Raw genomic sequence first — 23,332 nt, forward strand, 5'->3', positions numbered from 1 at the left:
GCTGATTTAAGGGAAATTGTGTCTCAGCCTCAAGCATATTCATAAGAGCAGCATCTACATTCATGAGTATATTCCTCTTGTCACCTTCATGTGTTAGCTACATCATGCTGGTTTATACCTTCCTTTGAAGCATCACGTACTAGTTACTGCCAGAAACAAGCTGGAGGAGAAAGAGGAACTGCTGGCCTGGTCCAGTGTGGCAGTTGCTCTGTTCCTCTTTGCATCTGGTTTATGTAGACGACTAAGACCACAGTGCCTGGTACAAAAGAGCCAAGATGCTTTTTGCTTTCTTTACTGCTTTAATTTAAGGTTTTGTTTTGGTTTTCCATTGAGTTGACATCAGTCACAAACACATCTGGAGAGGGCATAGATCACCATGACTGTCATGCAGGAGGGGCATCATTATTTTAAAAGTTCCTCCCAGCCATGAGGTCTGTAAGTACTCTGCCACCAAAAGCTGTAGAAGTGTTGATGCTGGCTCTAGTCCAGCCCCTGGAATTACTGCCACAGATCCACAGACTTCACTAGGTGTTTCAGAGGGAAGTACAAAGCCTTTGCTCCAAGTCCAGCTGGGCTTTCTGTGGGAAAATGTGCCAGCTAAGTGCCATCTACATGTGGTATGCGCACTTGTAGGACAGCAGTATGATGCTATCTTTAAACAGAATACATATAGGAAAGTCCTTAAGCGTACTGACCCAGTGTACATGGTCTGTATACATTGGGAGGTAGGTAAAACCTCCACTGTAATCTTTCTGATTGACCAAATACTTTTCAGTGACCTTTTTGGTAACATATATTGTCAACAGTTACAAAGACTTCTGTTTGGCAATAAAATCTTAATGAAAAAGTTACCTGACACCCAAAGACCCACATAAACGTATGCATGCATACACATATACATATGATACATGTATATGTGTACGTAGACATGTATGTAGAAATGTCAAATAAAAATTACAACCCCCCTGTATCAAAAAAGTGCAGCTTCACAGGGTCCTGGGAGGAAGCTTTGATTTCACAAACTAACTTTGTGAATTTCTCAGATTTCCCAAAACAGATGTTGGTACTCCTTTCACTTGTAACCTTTAGATCTGTAGGGCTGATTCATGGGATAGTGGCTACCTAGACCTATAGGAACTCATGCTGCAAGATTTTTTTTTAAGTCATCTATGCCTCAGAATTCCTGACAATTTTTTTTTATTATTATTTATTATCCTTTTTTTTCCCCTCCATTTTAACAGGGAAAATCCATGCCAAACTCATTAGTACAACTTTAGAGGTGCAAGCATAGGAGCTGTAAATCCATCCAGTAGCAGGCAGAGCCTGGGGCAGGCACAGTGTGCACGGGAGCTGGCAGGAGGGAGCAGCCTGCCCCTGCTCCTGGGGTGGTACCCATGGATTGGCCCCAGGCTCTCATCACGAGCCCGTCTCTGGCTGCACACAGGAGCGGTCAGGGCTGGAGCATGACATTGCCTGATTTTAAAAGGCTGAGCTGTACAGGCGTGATTTTTAATAGGTATTGTATTGAAGCAATATAAATCAGGCATTCCTGAAACCAAGGGAGTGCTGGTCTCAAACTGAGGGGGCTTTTTAATGCATCTGAAGTGCTAAATCAAATATTTTAATCAACTTTTTTTTAATCAATTTTTAAAATATTTTTTATCCCTTCTTTTTTCTTTTTTTTTTTCTTCTTTTTTCCCTCCCCCCCTCCCCCCCCCATTTTGTACTGATAGTTCTGTTTTGACTTGGTGCTTAGATTCCACATCTGGTCACTGTGAAATCCCAAGGAAGCTCCTTGTCTGGGTCTCAGTCACTGCATGAACAGCCTGCAAAGGGACTGGCTGGGTTTCAGGAGGCTTTGACGGTGACCTCTCACCGCACTGAGATGCCAAGGCAGAACTCGGACCCCACCTCAGAAAACCCTCCTCTGCCCCCTCGCATTGAAAAGTTTGACCGAAGTTCTTGGTTACGGCAGGAGGAAGACATTCCACCAAAGGTAACACTACCGCTCCTCACTTCCAGCACGTCAAAGAGGCAATCCCAGAGCTAAGTCCCCATGGGATAGTCCTGCACTCGGCGCCTCTGGCAAAGCAGATTGGGCAGAATTGAGCCCATCCCCATGGCTCCACGGCGAGTACCTACAGCCCCAGGTCTGCATTTCCCAAGGCAGTTTCTGCACAAGATGCTGGTAGCTGCTCTTGGGCACACACACAGTGCTGCAAAATAGTGTTCACCTCCAACAAAGAAAGTTCTGGAGCCTGGATAGAGGCCATAATAAATTATTGTCTTCTTCCCCTAGGATAAAAATCAACCTGTTTAAATAGAATTATAGGAACATAAAATTTGTCATACTCAATAAGATGGGTCCTTTTTAATCTGGTACCCTGCCTCCAGTTGCAATCAATATTTGATGGAAGACTTGTAAGGGCTCCAGCAGCTTTTTACATTCACTGGCATTTTGGCAGTGTCTGGCAGTACCTCTTTAATTAAGACTCTTCTGGACCAGTATTTCAATCACATTGTTTATACACCTTCGTTTTGGAAGAATTATAACGTGGCTATTGAAATTCGCCTTACAGTGAATCAGTGCTCAGCAATGGAGGATTTTTACAGAGAAAAAAATATTACAAATTCATTAGTGACAGCAAGGCAGTATTTGTCCCTGGCTAAGAGGCAGTTTTTCTTTGTATTCATAAAGTAAGTGGCTTAAGAGCAAAATACCAGCTGCCAGGTAAGCCTGCCTGTGCAAGAGATCTATGGTGGCCTGTCACATGTGTTAATAACATTCACATTTTTGCTACCAGCAAGTGAGAGGAGACATTAGTGCTCACCTAAGAGGAAAAACAAGTCAACAGCTCCTGGAGCTGTTTATGTGCTTCAGTTCTCAGTAGTGCAGGAGGGTGGGTGCCTGGTTTTAACCTCATTTTGAAAAAACCCTTGCAATTTAAAGTTGGTTTTTGCCTTGAGTCCTTGAGAAGGGTGTCTCTTAACTGCAGTGATGCACTTCATGGTGAAACCACAGCACTAGCTCCTTGGAAAAAAAGCTGTTTTCCAACACTATGGAGTATTTTCCCCATTGGCTGAGAGAATGTGAACTCTGTAAGGTGTCCCCATGAAATCACATTTAAGGCTGTTGTGTCAGCAGTAATAGCTGTGAGGAGTCCGACTTCACGTTTTACTGCCCAAAGTGGGTTTGATATGTTTGTAAATGGGAATGAAAGGACTGCCCCATGAGGCAGGGCTGGCTGTCTCTGTGGTCCAGGGTCTTGTTTCTGCCTGTGCTTATAGCTGGATGCTTCAGAGGAAGGTAAAATAGTCCCCAGGTCACAACTGCAGGGTACCCTACCCAGAGAAGAGATTTCCTTTTAATGACACAAGCTGTAGCTAATGATACTGCAGAATATGAAGCTTGCTTGCTCTCTAAATTTTCTCTTACCTAACATAACTGTGTGTTTATTCACAAGAAAAAAAAACAAAACTTCCATCATGTCTCTGAAATGCACTTCAGTTAGAATTTTACCTTAAAAAGTAATTTTCTGGGTTTTGTTAGATTTAAATTATATATGTGTGTGTATATGCATACATTCACTTCTGAAAAAGTAAACACCCTGTTTAATGATAGCGGGGATGCTCAGGGCCTCCCCTACCAGGAGCATCCCTCACCACACCCTTTGCAGCTCATTTCTGTCTCACACTTGGGTGATACCTTCTAAAAGCTGAGAGCTTTGTGGTTTATAATTGCCTATCCCTCAGTAGGAAATCAATTATAAATCAAGTAATAAGGCAGTGCTGGGAGGTGATCTCTCAGGTGTGCAAACAGCAGCCTGAATGGTGGGGCAGACTGGGTGACAGCAAATGTGTCTGTTCTTTTCCAGGTGCCTCAACGAACCACTTCCATATCCCCTGCTCTGGCGAGGAAGAACTCCCCAGGCAATGGCAGTGCCCTGGGGCCCCGACTGGGCTCCCAGCCTATTCGAGCAAGGTATGGGCATGGGCAAGATATGGACATGGGCAAGGTACGGACACAGAGGGCAATGGGCAGGAGTGATCCCAGCATGCTCTCCTTTGCCTGGCTGGGGAGCCCAGACACAGGCTGGGTTTAGCCCTGCTTTTACTGATTGGTAACAACACAAGATATGCAATGCTTCTCTTATCGTTGCAGTGAACTTTTGCATTCATTAGTATTTTGTACTGGCACCAAAGGCTGTGAATGCTTAGACCCCTGGAGGTTTTGCTCCCTGGGCTGAATATGTTCCTGGGCATTGCAGGGTTTGGAAGTGGATGCTACATCTGCATCTGGGGGTAAAAAAGGAATTTGGGCACTCCCTTTAGCAGAACCAGGCTGTTTCTCCCAGTGTCATCTCTTACCTGTAAGGGGATCCACAAAAGCCAGTGGGGAGATCTCAGTGATACATACAATAGTTTTTCTATGCATCAGAGCAGCTTTTCACAGATAATGGCCTGAGGAATGTACTGATACAGCTTGGGGAGATTTTCATTAGATGTAGACCAAAGGTAAAATTACTTTCAGTTTCCTAGGACTGGGGCCTTTAGTTTAGCCTCATGCAGCTCTTGGGCATGGTGGTGTTCAGGGGGCACTTGTAGCACCCTGAGGCAGGATGCTGCACCACAGCTGCAGTCTGATCTGCCATGTCAGAGCTATCCCTGGGCATGTTTAAACCAAGCAGGAAATTTGACAGGCTCTGCTCACAGCTGGATGGAAAAAACTTGGCTTAGTCACGTGAGAGCTTGTCTCTGGTTTGCACAGCATCACAGACAGCTATAGACCTCAGACCGGCAAATCTCAAGGTAATATGTGTTCCACATAGCATTGTGTGAAGGAGCTCCTTGGTTTCTTCTTTCTGCCTTGTCCTTTCAGGGTGAGGTCAAAAAGAGAATGCTGGGATGTCTGTAGCCGTGTGCTGTCACCAGTTTCAGTATGCACCTTTCTTTCCAGCTCAGTGCCCCAGCCATGCATCAGCAGACTCACATACAGTGGGCAGCAGCTTAGAGTAGCTGACAGGGGTAGCAGAAGCAGAAGAATTTTGCTGGGTTGTTATTTTTTTTTTAATAGAAAAAAACATTCATATTGTGGTTTGTTTCCCTTTATTGCTGAAGGCTAAAGCATTTTGAATTCTTTAAAAATGTTCGTTTAATTAGCGCTTGCTTGAAGGACAATTTAACATGCAGAGGGATATTGGACTGCGTTGTCCTAGGAAGGGATATTGGAAATAAAAACAATAAGGGGATCTGAGGTTCAAGTTGAAGGCTGCCCACTGTTTCCTGGACATTGCAGTCCCAGTCCTGGTTGGTACAGGTATATACATTAGTTGCCAAAGTTTTCAAATACGTTTCAGGAGTTAATTTAGCTAAGGACACATCAGCCATACAACATGAGCTGGACGCCTTCAGTTGGATGAAAACTAGAAATTATTAGGATGCTATCGTATTCATCAAACTTAATATTCAGTGAAAGTATTTCATATTTCATTTCTCTCACAGCAGTGTAACATTTCTCCAGCTTTCCTTTTGAACTCCCTCTCCTATTGGTTCTTGATTCCCCCCATGCATAAATGTAAATATTACAAAAAATGCTTTCCTTTATTTGTCACCCTGTTGTAGCAAATGAGGGGATTTTCCTTGCACACAGAAAGCTGCTGTCTTGCTGTCATAATTTTAATACCCACCTGTTTCAATGTGAAATAACAATAGGCAGGGATTTTATACATGTTAGGCTCTGTCCAAACAATTCTGCCAGCAACCCCATTATGGTAGTGGGCCTTAGCACAACTTGCACCAACATGTTTGAGGGAGACCCCACAGACCTTGCACCTCACACGCATGGCCTCCAATTGTAATTGTATTATTCATGTAGCACTATTACTACATTCTTTTTATGTGTGCAAAGTTCTAATTGGACTTGACGGAGAAAGCTTTTCATACATTTTTTAACAGGACTTTGAATAAGATAATTTAACAGAAATATTGTATGAAAGCAAATTGCATAACTCTGTGTGAACGTGTCTTCTGATTTCATTTCAGTGCCAAATAAGAATTAATTTCCTGAAGGCATCTGATACCCAGAAAGATATTAGTCACTCTTTGTGTATTCAGGATGCTTTTTATTCTAAATGTATGCATGTTCACAAGGCAAGAGAAATCAAGGAATAAAAGGGGATCTCTGATGCAAGTTTAAAGTGAAGCCATGAAAATTGGGAAGTATGAATAAGTGGTAAAAGTGACCTGCAGCCTTGTTGCAAACTTGAGATCCTTTCTTCAATTAAATACTTCTTTCTCTAACAAACACTGATGTGCAAATTCCCGCTTTTGTGATGAATATTGATAGTTAAGTAGGTAACTTCAGCGTTGCACATTACAGACTGAAAGGGAGTTCTGAACAGAGAATCTTAATTTTTGATGAATTTGGCAAAATAAGAGCAGAACGCTTCTCTAGCCAATTCTTCATTATGGTTGTGGTGCAGCCCCATAAAGATGGTCAGTGCCTAATTCTACGTAGTCCCTCAAATGCAGGCTTAATAGCTTCAGAAAAGAAGGCCTCAGCCCTGTCTTGTCCCCTCACCTTCGCAGCTCTCCCTGTCAGTGTGGGAAGCATCTGAAGGCCAGAGGAGCATGTGACACTGGCTGATGGTGTCCTTTTGGTTTGTGCTCCTGCAGCAACCCAGACCTGAGGAGGACGGAGCCCATCGTGGAGAGCCCACTGCAGAGGACCAGCAGCGGCAGCTCCTCCAGCTCCAGCACTCCCAGCTCCCAGCCCAGCTCCCAGGGTGGGTCCCAGCCTGGCTCCCAGGCTGGCTCGAGTGAGCGCAACAGAGTCAGAGGTGAGGTTCTTGTGAACATCCCTTAGCATCGGGCATGCTTTCTGTGGCTTGTTTAGTAAGCAAGAAGGGCAAGAGGTCTGTGATCTCATGTATGGTTTTTAACAAATTAAAAAATCAAAGAATTTATCATTCCTGATGCACTTCTGTGACCAGCTGACCTAGCAAAGAGAGATGCCAACACTCCCTTTTGCCTGGATGCTGATGTACGATGCCCACAGCAACTTGCGCTGCTTCTGCATTTGCGGTGCCAAGTAGCTTGTACAAAAGGAGATGGGGGTTATAGAATCATAGAATCGTTAGGATTGGAAAGGACCTTAAGATCATCTAGTTCCAACCCCCCCCCCCCCGCCATGGGCAGGGACACCTCTCACTAAAATAAGAACCTCACACTAAAATAAGTTATGCTTTAGGGGAAACGATAAAAAAAAAATACCGGTGTGCTTCCTGTCTTCATCAGCCCAAGCACACTTCTTCTGTGATGGTTTCTTTGGGAGTCTGTTTCACTTTTAGAAGTATATTTAATTTTATTTTTTTTTGGAGCTTCATCTTTGTGCAAAGCCTGAGATGGGAGCAGAGGAGTGAATTAGACCATAAGAAGCTTTCTCTAAAATGCTTTTGCCAGGCAGCCATGCTGACACTGGGTTTATGTTCCTAGTCAAATAGTTCCTTATGTTCCTAGAGCTGTTCTTAAAGATATTCCATTCCCCCACTTAATCGCAGTAGCAGTTGCTAAAGCACATACAACACATACATCTGCATTTCTGGCACAGCCCCGCAGTATAAATCCCTAGGGCTGAAGCGCATTAAAACAAATGCTTTCTCCATGCTTTGAATTTTTTATGACTTTGCTGTAAAATGACATGTCTGTTGTTGAAATCATTACTCCTCTAGGTAGTCAGTAAAAGGAGTTTATCACCAGTTGTCCTTTTAGGTTTGATTTTGGTTTTAGTAATGAGGAATCCTGTGACAAATAATGTCCCAGCAATGTCAGGTGCTGCAGAGCTTTTTATTTATCACATTCTCTGCTCTTTTGCAAAGTGAATTTGTTTTTTTAGTAGAAAGAAGGGCAGTAACACTGCAAGAGGGCTGTCAGTGGAGGCAGACTTGGGACATGGCTTTTGTTGCTATGTTGATGGAGACTTGTTGCAATGACACTCAGAGAGGAGCAGGAGGGTTTCTCGAGACAACAGAAACAAAACGATGATGAAGCCCTCAATCCCACTTGTTCCAGGTGACAGGATGCAGTGACAGGTTTGAGCATTTAAATTCCCACTCTCTCTGCTTGCCTTTCACCCAGGGAACACCAAGCCTGAAGGGTCCCCTGTGCTCTCCCATGAGCCTGCTAAGGTCAAGCAGGAAGACAACAGAGATGTGACACGACCAAGCCGACCTGCTGTGAGTCTTAAATTATTTCCCATGGGAATGTTGCCAGCTGGCTTGGCCACTTTTCCTTTCAGTGTGGCAGCACAACTGCAGGGCCCCCAAAAAAGAGGCTAGTACTGTTGCTTCTCCAGTAGAGACTGGAAAGCAGTGGTACAGCAAGAGCCCACGGGAGATACGAATGCTTAAGAGAGTGCATGAGTTTTTATCAGGAGCCCAAGTCTAAGGGAAAGCACTTAAGCCTGTGTTTTCAAGTGAAGCAGATGCTTAAGGGCTTTGTTAGCTTGGGTGTGGTGGTTGCCTATGGTACATTGTTGTGTTCCGTGCTGCATGTCCCCCAGCAGCAGCCCAGCGGAGGGATGCTCTGCTCTGGAAACCAGCCCCCGAGAGCCTTCACAGCTTAAAACCAAACCTGGTAGTGGTCTCTGTACAATCTCATTTGATTATTCTGAGCAAAATCTCATCCGAAGTGTTTCCTCCTGGTTTAATGCTGTTGACATTTGTATTTTAAAACTGCAGACTCGGCCTAATGAAATGAATTTCCACTGCTTTCTTTTTTAATGTGTAATAATGTTTTGTTGATGTTTTTTTTCTCTACACTCCACAGCGTTGAGCTAACAATTCTAATTTTATTTCTAACCTGCTTGCCCTTCCTCTGGCTTTTTCCTGTCCCGATCTGTTTCCTCTGATGCTGATTATTCTTCCTTTACCCACAGAGCTATAAGAAAGCTATAGATGAGGTTAGTGATATCTTTTCTCAGTGGGTCATGCCTGTGCAAGGTTGACTTGTTAGTGCTCAATACCGAACCGGGTTTTCTTGGTGCTGACATTGAAGAGGTGGCAATGTAGTCTTGGGGCAGACAAGAGACTGAACGATTGTGTCTCGGTGTAGGGACCCTTCGTGTGGGGAGGGGAGTGACACGGCCGCTGTGTGTTCTGCTCAGCCAAGGGCTGCCTGAAACCCACTGGCCAGACCACTTGCATGGAAGTCGTGGCAAGAAGCACACGAACGTTCACACACAGAGCAAACAGTGCTGCCGTTTTGGTGTATTTGAAAGAGAAAGAGCAAGAGCGGAGGTTTCTGGTGCCAGTGGAGGTGGTCTGGGCAGCCTGTGCCATTCACTGCATTCTGCTCTCAGCTACAGCCCCCAGCCACCCCCTGATTTCAGTGGGGCCATCGAGCACTATTTGAAGTGCATTTTAAACCTAATTCAAATGAAGGTGCTTGGCAAATAATGGAAAACAAAGCGTGGGATACATTGGGTAATTAATTCTCATGGACCAGACCATCAGACGTAAAGCCAGAATCAGCAGAGACGTCTTGGATCTTGATGGCCAATGCTAGTCTTCCTCCATCCTCTTAAAAAATAAAAGTCTTGAATTACACCTTTTTTTTAACCATATGATAATATTTTGAATATGTATGCATCTGGTGATGCTGAGTGTTTTAGTGTTCATGGGGAAAGACCAGACATTCCTGATGTAGCATTTAACTTGCCTCACACACATCACTATGTGCTGATACTGGTAACTGCAGGGCTGTAATGGCAAGCACCTGTACCAGCAGCCTCTCCTACAGCCTCATTCCTCTAAAACTGGAAGATACAGAAGGAAGATGTGCTGGTTAGTTAACTTGCTCTCTTGGGTAAAACATTAGCAATGCGTTTTGTGTAGTGAGGTGCTTTCTTAAGGAAAAAGCACATAAATCAGTGTCTAAATAAAGGCAGTATGTGCACTAAATTTAAGTTCAATGAGCTGTGTGATTTTGGAAACCAGTCTGACTTGATTCCAGCAAATACTAAATCTAAAGAAGCCTTTGTAATTAAAAGTAATTAGAAAGCACTGATACTATTAACTTATGTATTATGTCATCCTCAGTAATAACATTTCAAACACATGTGGAACTACAGAGCACTTTCTAGTTGTCAGATTTTTTTTGGTCCAAGAGCAACTCAGTGAAGCCGTTTAATCCTACATAGTGCTCATTACTTAGACAAAATGATAGCATCGAAAAATTAATCATCCTGAGGCAAAGCTTTAACTAGGAAATACAAGTTATCTGATTATATTGTCTAGAGTATTATTGCTGTTATAACTTCCAAATTAGTTGTTAAAAACTGATCAAACTGATTTTTAAAATACTTCATTATCTTCTGGTGATGACCAAAGGAAGCTGATAGGGTGCCTTGAAACATGTTAGAAATGAAAGGTGCAAAAAAAAAAAGACAATTTTCACAGTTTATCACTGTGAGAGGGAAGGGTTCAGTCCTAGTCCTTCGTTCACTGTAGGAAGTCCAGCTGCAATTTTAAGAGGCTGTTATGCAGTCCTAAACCCCTTTTTAAAGTTGAGAAGGCTCTAAACCAATTCAAAGGCAAGTGCTTAATAAAGAGCATATTTTATACTATAAATGGAAAGCATTGTTAAGCTGTTGAAATTGTCATTAATTCTTATTTAGGAAAAGAAACAATCATATCATTTGAGCTGCTACAGCACTAATTAAAATAATTAGTTGTCGTGACTGCAGATTTGACTGCATTTCTATCCCAAATGTCTTGGCATCAAAAATAAACTCTTGAAATATCGCATTCTCTCTTTAATCTTGATACCTGTAATATACTGTAATATACTTCAATCTTGATAATTTGTACCTTTCTTTAAAGGTACAGAGAGCATTTGGAGAGGGATGTATAATACCCATCACAGGTACCTGATGTGAAGCAGGGATTCATCTTTTGGTTATTTTGAAAATGGTGGGGTTTGGTCTACTAATATTTACGGGTCTGATACAAAGATCTCTGACATCCATGGGAGTCCTTCCTCTCTACATTAGAGGCTGGGCAGGGCAGACCTGGGAGCAGAATGTGCGGCTGTCGACAGTGGGAGCCTGCTGGGAGGTGCGGGTCATCAGTAACCAAAGTACAGATTGCTTGCAAAATATTCCTGCTTCACAGTTAGGACATAAACTGGGTTTGCATCTCAGCATAGAGGTTTTCCATCGTTTTCTTCACATGTCGACAGGATAGATTTTTTGCAACCATAATTAATATTGCTGTAGTCATCCTGCTGGAACGGTAAACTGGAAATGCAGTAAATGAGAGTATGGCCATAAGACAGTTGTGGAATTTAGTCTTTTTCAATGAGTTTCTTTCTCCCTAATCCTTTATCTCTGACCGAATGCACTGATGCCTACCTCGGTCACTAATATAGGGAGAAATGGTAAGACTGACAATTGCGATGCTTTGTTCGTCGTGTGCATGTCTTGTGCAACAGAGTTCTCTAACCCATTCTAATTCAAGCTCTCATGCTTTTCTGCCCTACTGCTTCCCCCTGCATTGCTATAAAAGCATGTAAGATAACAAAAAGTCTCTTTTCTACACGGTGCCTGCCATGTTCCTTGTTTTGAAATAGCAATGTCTATTTTATATGACTGTTGGGTCTGAGACCTCATCAAAGTCATGGTAAACTGAAAAATTTATTACTAGGCTTTGGGACTGCTCCTATTTTATTTTTTTCTTGTTTCAAAGCTTTTTTGTTTTGTTTTGCCCTTAGCTTGTAGGCTGCCACATTTCACATGAAGTGCTTAATGGGTCCCACTGAGGGACTGATTTGTTTCATTTATTTATCCATTTTTTTGATCGTGTGGCTGACTCAGAGCTGTGACTCCAAAGTCTGGCTGAGCTGGACGCTTCTCCTCGTGCTCCTCACCACCTCTCGGCAGCTGCCCAGCAGCGGAGAGTCACCACGGAAGCAGCTCTTGACGTGGGGATTGCACAACCCATGGGAGATGCTGTCATTGCTTCCTTCCCAAATGCATTTATTACAGAATAAATATAATTACGGGGTCTCTTTGAGAAGTTTGAAAGAAGAGAAAACCCTGCAGGAGAAATTCTCCGAGCCAATCTTTGAAATGACGTTGTTTTCCAGTTTACTATGATGGTGACTGAACTTCACCTTTCCAACAAATATAATTTTGTCGTGTATATACATATAAGTGTGTGTATATATATGCACATACACGTTCCAAACAGAAAAAGAAGAGGTTGGCTATTGACTTTTCAGTGAGCATAAATCAGTTTTGTTTTGTTTAATAAATGCTACATGCTACAAACATTGTCTTACGTTCGTCTCATGTTTGTAACAACTCTGTAAAGCTATTTCTTGTTGCTCGTGCTGTTACCATTGGCTTTTGAAGATATGCTTGTGACTTTCTCCTCACTTTAAATATAATAGCCTTTGCTTGCTTGTTTTCTTGCCCCCATCCCCTTTAGGATCTGACGGCCTTAGCCAAAGAGTTGAGGGAGCTGCGCATCGAAGAAACCAATCGCCCCCTGAAGAAGGTGACGGACTACTCCTCCTCCAGTGAGGAGTCAGAAAGCAGCGAGGAGGAGGAGGAGGATGGGGAGAACGAGACGCATGATGGGACTGTGCCTGTCAGTGATATTCCACGGCTTATGTAAGAAGCGCTTTCTCTGGGGGGAGAAGGGAAACTGTGAAGCCCTGTTGTGTCTTGGTCTTGAGGAGCAGTTGCTGTGTTATGGGGCATGTCCAAAGCATGTCAGTATTTGGTGAGAATGGCTCTGGGAATGGTGTCATGGTTGCAAGGGATACTGTACTCAGATAAACCTTTCTCCTGGTCAAAACTAGAGATATTTAAAACTAAAGATATTAATGGTAAAAACTGAGTTATTTCCACTACACTTTCAATGAACTTGGGCTCCAAGATGATGGAGCTGTTCCTGTTCATGAGCAAGGTGGGTTCTTGGACAGAGTGGACATATCTGACTTCATCCATCCCTTGAGTGTCCTGCTCATGGGGTTGATGAGTTAAAACTCTGCTGACTTTTGAGCCTGGTCTTGCCCCAAATCAAGCCATGCTGAAGTGCAGTACTTTGTGGCCTGCCCAGTGCCAACTGGTAGATCCAGGATTATAGTAATCTGCATCTTCATCTTTGATTTTTGTCTTTGGCTCAGTCACTGCGCAGGCAGCAAAACGTGGTAGGTTAAAGCACTGAAATGAAAAAGTCAGCAGACTGTACTATTGAGTTACCATTGTAGGCCATGGGACACTTGTGCTTTTAGATGCCTCTAGATGAGGAAGGAGGGCTGCATAGTTTCGACACACACTAAACAGCTGTCACTACACAGAGCGAGCTCATGGAGCATCCCTGTTCAGGCTCCCTACCTGGTGTTTTGCAGCATTAGTGTGGCAGGGACGTTTCTGGGGCTCGCTGCCTGGCATGGAGTCTGACTCATACCCCTGTGGATTCATAGAGGAGTTGTGGGAAGGCTTATGGGGATTATTTGCATTTTAATCAGTTAATTTCCATTCTTCCTAGTAAACGAATTATTAGTTGACATAGATGTTATTAGGCTTCGTAGTGGTGGGGTGTGGAGCAGCAGGGAAGCCCTCCAGGTAGCAAGGAGACCTAGAGGGTCCATGTTATGCACAGTGCCAAGCTCCTGTGTTGGAGCTTCCTTGCAGCAGGACAAGAAAAATCAGAGCTCTTGGAATTCATTGGAGAAAGTCAGGAGACAGAAGGATGGCTATGAATATACAGGAGTTGGATGGGCAGTCACGTGTGCAAGAAGCAACCTCAGGCTGCTCAGAGAAGAGGAGTTTAATCAGGAATGGTTAATCTGTACTGACATGCGTCCACCAAACACCTTGGGTTTTGACACTGCTTTTCAGTGGATGAAAGTATCTCACTGAGTGCTTTGCCAGATGTCAGAGGACAGGTATGGTGGTGAGATGGATGCCCCTAACCGACTGCCAGCTGAACACCACTTGTCCTGTAATGTCCTGTTGATGGACGTGCCCCAGAGACTGAAGATGAAGATGCAAACCATTGATGTCACAGTGAGGTGGCAGGAGCTCTGTCTGTACTTAAGCCTTCCCTGCTATCTGCAGACATAGTTGTGAAGGCTTACACACACTGCTCTGTGTCTGGGAAAAAAAGAAAGCACATGCTTGGCTTTACACTTCTATTTCACAAAAAAAAACTTAACTCAAGTCCCAGCTAGATGTAGTTGGGCATTTTTCTATCAAAGCTTCATCTTTCCCATGTTCAGTGTTTTTCCATTAGCATCTGGGCCCAAGAGAGATCATCTCATCTTCTCCTGCACCTTCCAAGTGATCTTTTATAACCCGTTTTTAAACTTCCCTGGGCATCCTCCATGAGCACTGGGCTGCTGTTCACCCCAGCTCTGTCCAGGTCTCTCCTGCTGTGGGATAAGTCCGTCCATCACTGTGTCCCAATGGACAGGAGGGACTGTTTACTCCTTCTGCCTCTGCAGATACCTTTTCTTCATCTGAAGACTATGATGACTCCTTTTGGCTCTCTCTCCTCTGAGCTGCGCAAGCCAGCTCTTGCCTACATACAGAGATTTCTTGTAGGGTGACATGGAAACGACATGCCAATGAAATCTGGGACCTCATGGCTACCACGGGCATTCATTCACTCACTGTATGGTCTCAAAATTAACATAACCTCCTTTGTCACTGCTTTTTTATTTCTGAAACTGGAATAATTGTGTTATTTTCTCATCCTCTAGTGGTGTTGAAAAGCTAGTGGTAGAAAGGTATGAGCTTCTCAGGTGAAAGGTGCTGCAGAAGTATGGCACGCTCTTCTTTGGAGTACTTTGGTGATGCCTGTCCAGTTATACATTTGATATGATACAGGCGAGGATCCATTATCACACCAGTTACGCCTTGGGATCCCTGGAACTCATGTCTTGCATTGGACCAGTAACGCCTTGATTAATGCAGGCTTGCTTTGGCTTTTCACATTACCAGGCTCCCTCATGAGCCTTTGAGTTCTGGCAAGCAGGTGTGCAAGACATGTTAAAGAGTGAATTACTTCAATACTGATGAAAAGCAACCGGTCTGTATAGCTTTTAAATGCAAAGTAATGGGTCTCATCAGCAACATCTTCATAACCACCATCATCATTTTCCAGCGCACACACAGGGCTGGGTAATCCAGAGGCACTTTGACATTTGCTTTTGGTTTTGTTTGAATTATATTTAGGCAGCTGGTCTGCTATGAAGGTAATAATAAAGTAGCAGTGGCTGCTCACCACCTGCAATATCCACTCTGGCAGTCCTAAAATTTAATGGGAGTGAGAATAAATTCCAGCCTCTCTCTTGAGATAGGAGCACAGAAATAAACTCAAGGCGAATCATGGGTCAGGGCTACATCTTCACCTAGAAAACAGCAAAGAGCTGGAGGACACAACTTGTGCTCCTTCCCACACCTCCTCCAAACCCCATCCCCTCTCTTGTTGTCATTTGTCATCAGTTGCTCTCATGCACTGTTCCCTTTCCATGGGTGGACATGGGGAATAAAGAGAGCAATTTTTTTTTTTTTTTTTTAAATTCAATATCAAAACTAAGGCAGAGGAGGACTGCAGCAACTTGTTACCTGTTCACCAGTGCTCCTCTTGGGGCACCTTGGGATGAGAAAGGCCCTTCTGTTTGGTCTCTGTGCTGTATCTGTCGTGTATCAACCTGACCCTGGTCCCGTATTTCTGACAAGAGAAATGATCTCACTATATGTTTAAATGGATATATTTTCTAATTTTGCTTCTTGTGAGATACAAAACCTTACCCTTATTAAATTAATAGTATATTAGAGGATTTGTCGTCTAGTCTAGCAAAGGAAATATTCATCATTAATGCTTTTCCATTCTGTCCACAGCCCAACGGGAATTTCTGGCAGCAATGAGCCGTACAACCTGGGAATGGTGACATCCCATGGGATAGAGACTTCCCACGCAGATACGTTTAGCAATATTTCAAGGGAAGGGACTTTAATGGTGAGGGAGGTAAGTTACAGAACAAATATTCCCATGGAGCATCTTCAGGAGGTTTTGCCCATGTAAGCACAACAACTAACAGTGCTGTGTGTCCGGAACACAAAATGACTAAGTAAATTGTGCTCGTTAGCGCTCTTGTTAATGCAATTTACAGCAAATGTGACAAGTGCAAATGTTTCTCAGAACTACAAACAGCAGTGAATAGTAATGCCAGGGTGTATGGGGACAATGCTCATACAAATGACTCTGCTGTAATCCCACTATAGCTCCAGGCAACTGAAGTTATCTTAACTTACGGCATTTAGTTAATACACTTGGTACCTGGACCAGAGTTTCCTCTCTTCTTCTCAGCCTATGCCTTGTGTAACCATCAGAGGTGTGCAGTGTTGTAGAGCATTTGGAGAGTTTTACCAAAGGCTGGTCATGCCTGGGGAAGGCCAAGTTCCCTTCGCCACCAGCCAGCCCAGTGAGCCAGTGGTGGGGGCACTGGGCATCCCACACAGATGAGAGTCCCTGTTCCTAGCTCTGGTGTTGCAAAGGTAAGGCTGCCATGGGAGCAAACCTGATGTATGGTACTGCAGGAGAGAGGCAGAAGAGGCACGTTTGGTTGGCTGCGGAAGATCTCCCCCAGTGTTTCAGATTCCCAGTTGCTGGAACATGCTGGCGGTGCTGCTGGAAACACAGATGGGTAGCAGGTCTCCTAGTGAGGGGACAGACAGTGAATATGGGAATCACTCTCCTGCTAGTATGTAAAGGAGGAGTATGGATGAGAAGGAAGGGGAGGGGAGTTTGGAGTCAGCAATCATAAAGAAGGAATGTTTAGATCAGATGCAAACTAGACTTGAGCAGCATTTTGATTATTAATTCCATTTATATAAAATATTCACATATGAAGGAAAAAAACAATGCAACTTTGAAAGAGAGGAAGGAATTAGCAAAAGAAGTCACAGCATGTTTGCTGCTTTTCACCATGAGTTTTGGAGGTGGGCAGCAATGCTCAGCCCACTTCATCCCCCACTGGTGTGGATCTGTTCAGAGCAGGGATCCCTGCAGCCTGGACAGCTATCTCTGCATCCTTGTAACAGGGAAGGTGATGCAGTTGAGCAGGAGAACTAGTCGCTGCTATAACATGCTATAACAGACAGCCGTTTGCAAAATGAGCTTGGTGTTTAGCATCACAACTGTAAAACACATGCCATGCCAACAGAGCTATATAAGAGAACCGGAACCTTGTGGCAGAGTGAAATGCCAGTTCTGCTGATGCTACTGCTGTTCACTGCTGTTTTGGGTTACAGAAACATGCAACGGGGGCTGTGTTGTCATTTGCAGTCAGGCTACTCGCTGCCATAGCTGTGCAAAGCCGTTAAGGCTAACACTGATCGAGGGGTCAGATTCTGCTGTCAGTGATGGCTGTGTGGGAGGAGAGCTGGCCATGGGGTTTTCAGCCATGGTGGCAAGAGCAGAATCTGCCCTGCGTCCCTTGTCTCAAAATGACAGTGATCAGGCTTCTCTCGCTGTAATGTGGCTAATTACTCTGTATTGACTTTGTGATTAATCCTGTCTTTATTTCTCCTGGGGCGGGGGGTTGGTTAGCTGCTTGCCAGATTGCATGGGGATAGAAGCAGAGAGGGTCCTTCTCCTGAGCTTGCCCTAGGAACTGAGGGACGTCCAACGACTTAGTTTTGTTTGTTTTTTTTCTCTTCTTTTTCTCTTTTTTCTTCCCCCTTCTCTTTCTTCCTCATGCCTTGTGTTTCTGCAGACCTCTGGTGAAAAAAAGCGTTCTGGCCATGCAGCCAGCAATGGCTTTGCAGGTCACATCAATCTCCCTGACCTGGTGCAGCAAAGCCACTCGCCTGCGGGCACGCCGACTGAGGCCCTGGGGCGAGTCTCCACGCATGCGCAGGACATGGACTCGGTGCCTGAAGTAGGTGGTGGGGGGCTCCTCTTTCTCCTTTGCATCGCTTTAAACAAGTATTAACATCTCTTCTTCATAAATGGGCTTCTCTGCTTTCCTCCCTGACTTTCTTGGCTCTTCCCTCTCTATGTTTCTGGTCCATAGGGGTGAGTGTAGTGGAAATATGGGCGTATCTGATGGGTTGTTGCTATATGGGTCTAAGGTTGATGGTAGAAATGTGTATTAGATCTTGTCTGAAGCCCACCAGTTGGAGTTTTTATGGTGATGTCTTGAATGCTGCCAGCTGATGAGAAAGCCCCCACTGAGGTTTTGGTTTGTTTGGGTTTTTTTTCCTAACACTTGGAAATAAAAGAGAAAGAAATAATGAGAGCCAGTGATGCCATTAACTTCAACTGGGCCCAGTTTCCACCTGTGCAATCTCTGATACTTAATGTTGACTCAAAAGGTTAGCAAAAACCAAAGCCAGCAAAATTCTAAATAATTCTTCAGTCTTGAAAAAATCTGCACACCTTTAAAATTGAGTGTTTCCTATTATGGCAAAGTATTTCCCCCTGATAGCTGTTTTACAGGTACACGATTGAACATTAACATTGCGTAAGGTGTAAAAAGATTTGGAAAGTACAAGATGTGACACATAAGGGAATTGATATGTCCTGGTTTACTATTACCAGCTGTGAGAACCAGGCACAGTTCTGTGTTCTGTCATGAGAAATAAACCCATTTGGTGCTAAATGGACTCATAGAATATGATAAATGCTAAATAAGCTACTGCATTTAAATTTTCTTTTCATTTTGTTGGATATGCGTCAGAAGTTCTGTCATCGTATTCTCTTTCATAGAAATGATGTCCCCATTTTATAGTGTACTTTTACTAGCAGTATAAAAATAAAAAATGCTTGGAACTGGGCATTGCTAGAACGTAAGAACAGATGGTACCTGACTTCACCTCAAGGTTTTAGCTGTTTTGTCATTGCCTTGAAAGCAGGTGATGAGAGAGCTGATACTGAAAATGACACCTTCCACGGTCATCCTGGGACTGCTTAAACGTGGGCAAGCACTGGTTTAAATATATTCACTTATAGAATACCAACCAAGAAGATCTTTTCCATTTCTAAAACTGCATTATCAGGGCTGAATGAACCAGGAGACTTGGGGATTTAATTCACAGGTATCTCATGGTGCTGTGAGAAAAAGAAGGGAGCAAGCACAACTACACCTTGCAGCTTGTTCCTGTCTCTGTAAGCCACCACAGTTGAACAGGAAGATGTCTTGACATTTAAATAGCAGACTCGGAAGTCATTAAGTAATGCCAGCTTCTTAGGGGAATGGCTGAACCTGAGCAAAGAAAAGAAATGCTCAGTGCATTGGGATGAGGGGCTTCTTCATAACTCATTTGTCAGAAAGCACCTGCCTCTCAGCTGGAAAGCATCCCTGTAGATACTGATTTTTTCTCATCCTTGAACTGTTGGTGGTTTATGGAAAAGGCATCCAGCACTGGGAAAAAATGTGTATTTCTTGGATAGGAGAGAAGCACAAAGTAGGGAGTATATCTCACATGCGCACACAAATTTGGCCATACTGTGTATGTAAATGTGGTATCTGTTCCTGCAGCCTTCCCTGCCACAGGCTGTTAACTCCTTGCATGGGTCTTGGTTACCATGTGCATTTTGGAAATCCATCCCGTTGCTATGGAAACAGGCGGGCTGTCAGGGGAATAAAGACGAAAGGGAAGCAGGATGCACAGCGTGGTTTTGGCACGCATGGGGGATGGAAGCCAGCTCACCCATGGATGCCAGTCCCAAAATGCTTGCAAAGACCAAGCCGCAGAGGTGCTCCCACTGTTCTTTTGCCCCTAAATCTTTCTGTGGCCCACTGGAGGACAGGTGTGAGGCCAGCCCAGTGTGGGTACAGATGTGCCAGGATGGCAGTGTTCCCGTGGCACACCAGTTGTCAGCACAGGGGCTGTAGCAGTGGCGTTGGCGTGGGCTCTGGTGTCTCAGTGATGTGAAAGCTGAGGAAGATTTATTCCTTCCAGGGAAAGAAAATGTCCAGTGGAAGAATAATGTGAGCAGTAGTACTGCTGCAGAGTGACGGGTTTGCTGCTGTTGCAGCTCTTAACGGAGCTCATACATAAAGCATATCCTGGGTAAATACTGGAGTAGGAAAAATAAGCTGCTCAACAAGGGGGAAAATCATGTCACTTTGACTCCCAAGGCAAAGATTTCTTGTTGCTTAAGAGAAGGTCTTAGCCTCGTTTTCTGCCTTAACAAAGCAATGGCTTTAAGAAGAAAGCAGCGTGATGTTGCAGTCTGTTCCTCCCTGAATTCCCTTGGAAAAGTATTGGCTCTGACATTCCCTACAATACTTTCAGGTTAAGTTTTGTTAGCTTAGAAATAACCATTTCTGCAGTCCTGCCTGAAATGCTGCAGACAGTTTAAAACATGTCATCCCCGTGAGGTGTGCTGAAAACCAGAGTTTGCGGGGGATGCCATTTTCTGATGAGCCCGAGTATCTAGGGCATTTTCTAACACAACCTGTTACAAAGCTTTCCCTAAAGAGAGAGCTTTAGAACAGTGCACAGCTCACCCCAGGCCTTCCCCAGCTCCAGCGCTTCAGATTCTCCCAAACAGAGCAGGCAGGTGCTGCTGAGGGGCACTGCTGGGGCCTGCCTGTGCAATAGGTGTGAGGACCAGCAATAACAGCCCAGCAGAATGATAAATAGGTGTTTTGCTGGGAGCTGACTTTTCCGACGTTCCCACAGGCATGAATATTTTGGGCTTAGCTTAGCGAATCCCTAGATACCAAGTGGTGAAAGTAGAGTGGTATTATAGCGTATGAGCATTCCTGCCTAAGTTCTACAGGTCCCAGAATAGATTTCCACAACCTGTTGAAATTAAATCTTTACTCAGACTGTGCTAGTTAGTGTTTGGCTTTGGCACAAGGGAAGCAATAGTCCCATCTTTTCCATCTCTCTTGAATTACTCCAGTGGTCACTGGTCCACGTCAGCTGCCCCATGCCAGGGCCTTCCGAGGGCTCCCAGTGCTGTCCTGCCGACCTTGGCTGCACACTGAGAGAGTGGGAAAAGCAAATTCTCTGGCATCCCAGAATGGGCTTTTGAAGGCAGGTGTCTAACATGCAGACAAGTTGGGGTTTACCTGCATTGACTTTTGACTCTGGCCTTGTGGCTTCTTCGCTAACTGGTCTCATGGCTGTGCTGTGCTTCTGCCTGTGAGAAGAGAGTGGAGCTGGGCCCTGCTCCTCTTGTTTTCTGTTGCTCATGGACACTCACAAATCCAGTTTAATGTTTTTCCTGACTAGTGATGGGGGAGGAGGAGCAGATGTTGACAGAGGGCTTGAAAAGGGCACTGCAGGTGTAAACATTGTGTCTGCTGATTAGAAAGTCTTACCTATACACACATACACAAAATTATTGTTATTTCTGTGCTCTGAGCAGTTTCTTTGCTCTTACTTTCCAGTATGGTATGGGAAGTAGCACCAAAGCCTCTTTCACCCCCTTTGTGGACACCAGAGTATACCAGACCTCACCTACTGATGAAGATGAAGATGAGGACGAAGAGTCATCTGCTACTGGTAGGAGGCAGTGTGGCCAGTTTGAGAGGGGAGGGCCTCATGGAAACCAGATCATGGAAGCTGTATAACCCCACTTAACCTGTTTCATATTTCACTCACTCTTGTCCAAACATTGCTCATGTCTGCATCCTTGTGGTCTCCTGTTGCCATACAACTTCTTCTCCCTCACCAGCAAAATGCCACCAGAAGGGTCTGGGAGAAGACAGGGAGCAGCAGAAATCCACCCATCTGCCTGGGCAGTTGGGAGAAATGTTCCGGGCAGAACTGGGAGGTGGTAATCTCTCAAAAATACTGGCAGTTGCTCTGAAGTCACTGGAAGTGGCTGGATGTGAGCAGGCAGGCAACAAATAGAGCTGGTCAGCTCAGCAGGCAGGGCTGGAGGCCGGGGACATCACCTGCTGACGGGTTTGGTGTTGGTTCTAATCCATGAGAAGATCCTAATGATCCTTCTCCAGTCTAGTAGCTTGCAACATAGTGATGGCTCCCCCATCAGGAGATAACTCAAGTATTTTCTTCCTGTCCCAAAAAAAGAGGTGACAGAAGAATTAATCCATCACATCTCACTGTCTTGTGTTTCCTTGCAAGCCCTGTTCACCAGCGAGCTGCTAAGACAGGAGCAGGCCAAGCTGAACGAAGCTCGAAAGATCTCAGTGGTGAATGTCAACCCCACCAACATCCGTCCCCACAGCGACACCCCGGAGATCCGGAAATACAAGAAGCGCTTCAACTCAGAAATACTCTGTGCTGCTTTATGGGGTAAGCGCTGAGCACGCCATGCCCTTGGCAAAGCTCCCTGGAGCAAATGGCTGGTGGTGAAACACAAATGTGTCATCACAGAACCAGGACCCTGCTTCTGGTTGTCCCTTTCTCCATCCTGGGCAAAGCTGATATCCCCGAGTCCCTGCACTGTAAATGTGACCCTTTGTGTTCATGGAAAGATCACAGTCTTAGCTGGGATCTCGTGGCGGTAGCAGAGATGAGCTCAGAGTGTTGTCCCTGGGAGCAGCCATGGCTCCTGGTGCCCATTGCCATATCCTCTTCAGGTGTGAATCTGCTGGTGGGCACAGAAAATGGCCTGATGCTGCTGGATCGAAGTGGGCAAGGGAAGGTTTACAACCTCATCAACAGACGGCGATTTCAACAAATGGACGTACTTGAGGGCCTTAATGTCCTCGTGACAATATCAGGTATGTCTCTCATGCTCCCACCCCATCATTCACCTTCTTGGCTGTATGCCATGAGCAGTTCCAGCTCAGAAAAAACCTGCCCACCCATACCAGTGGGAAGCTCCCATGGCAGCTTGAGGTGGTTTATTCCAGAATCAAAGGTTTTGAAGTTTTCTCCCATTGCCTGCTGGCTCTGTTTCAAGGCAGGTAGTCACAGTTTGAGGGGGCAGCGAGCTCTGCTCTTGGGTCTGTTTGCCTCTAGCCAAGGGAGCTGTGAGCCGTGGCTTCAGGGATCCAGCTCATACCATGGCTCAGGGTACCCCTAGCATCGTGAGGACTACAGGCTTGTCACTGTCCCAGGTTCAGCCAGGAGCTTTGGAGCTCTCAAATCAGGCTCATGAGTGATTCCTGGCAAAAAAGCAAAAACTCTCTAGTCCAGTCTCCCAGGAGAGCACCCAGCATCCCCCTGCACAGCAGCCCCATGAAGCACATGGAGCTGGGGCACAGCCTTCTGCTATACCTGCCCCACAAAGCTCACAGAGAACAGCAGGAGAAATGTTTGTTAGGAAAACTGCTTGATACCATCCTTCTGTTCACTTTTGCATTGTTCAACACCTCCCTGGGA

The 23,332-nt window shown here is 44.7% G+C and overlaps 1 protein-coding gene across 8 annotated transcripts in view; it reads left to right on the forward strand.

Moving 5' to 3' along the window:
- Positions 1-23,332, forward strand: part of TNIK (TRAF2 and NCK interacting kinase) — a 161,823-nt gene that overhangs the window by 129,898 nt on the left and 8,593 nt on the right. For 2 of the 8 annotated variants that reach the window (XM_057411550.1, XM_057411553.1), the window contains 11 exons: positions 1,757-1,996; positions 3,876-3,982; positions 6,676-6,839; positions 8,137-8,234; positions 8,936-8,970; positions 12,497-12,673; positions 15,917-16,043; positions 17,794-17,958; positions 21,427-21,541; positions 22,127-22,297; positions 22,585-22,728. In XM_057411550.1, the coding sequence (XP_057267533.1) occupies positions 1,757-1,996; positions 3,876-3,982; positions 6,676-6,839; positions 8,137-8,234; positions 8,936-8,970; positions 12,497-12,673; positions 15,917-16,043; positions 17,794-17,958; positions 21,427-21,541; positions 22,127-22,297; positions 22,585-22,728 (1,543 nt within the window). Of the gene's footprint in view, positions 1-1,756; positions 1,997-3,875; positions 3,983-6,675; positions 6,840-8,136; positions 8,235-8,935; positions 8,971-12,488; positions 12,674-15,916; positions 16,044-17,793; positions 17,959-21,426; positions 21,542-22,126; positions 22,298-22,584; positions 22,729-23,332 lie in introns of all 8 variants that reach the window. The other 6 variants (XM_057411551.1, XM_057411554.1, XM_057411552.1 and 3 more) reach the window with 4 other exon arrangements.

This window comes from Pezoporus wallicus, unplaced genomic scaffold (assembly GCF_028554395.1).
Source record: "Pezoporus wallicus isolate ANWC-B61680 ecotype Strahan unplaced genomic scaffold, APGP_CSIRO_Pwel_v1 contig_6899, whole genome shotgun sequence".
Taxonomy (NCBI): Eukaryota; Metazoa; Chordata; class Aves; order Psittaciformes; family Psittacidae; genus Pezoporus; species Pezoporus wallicus.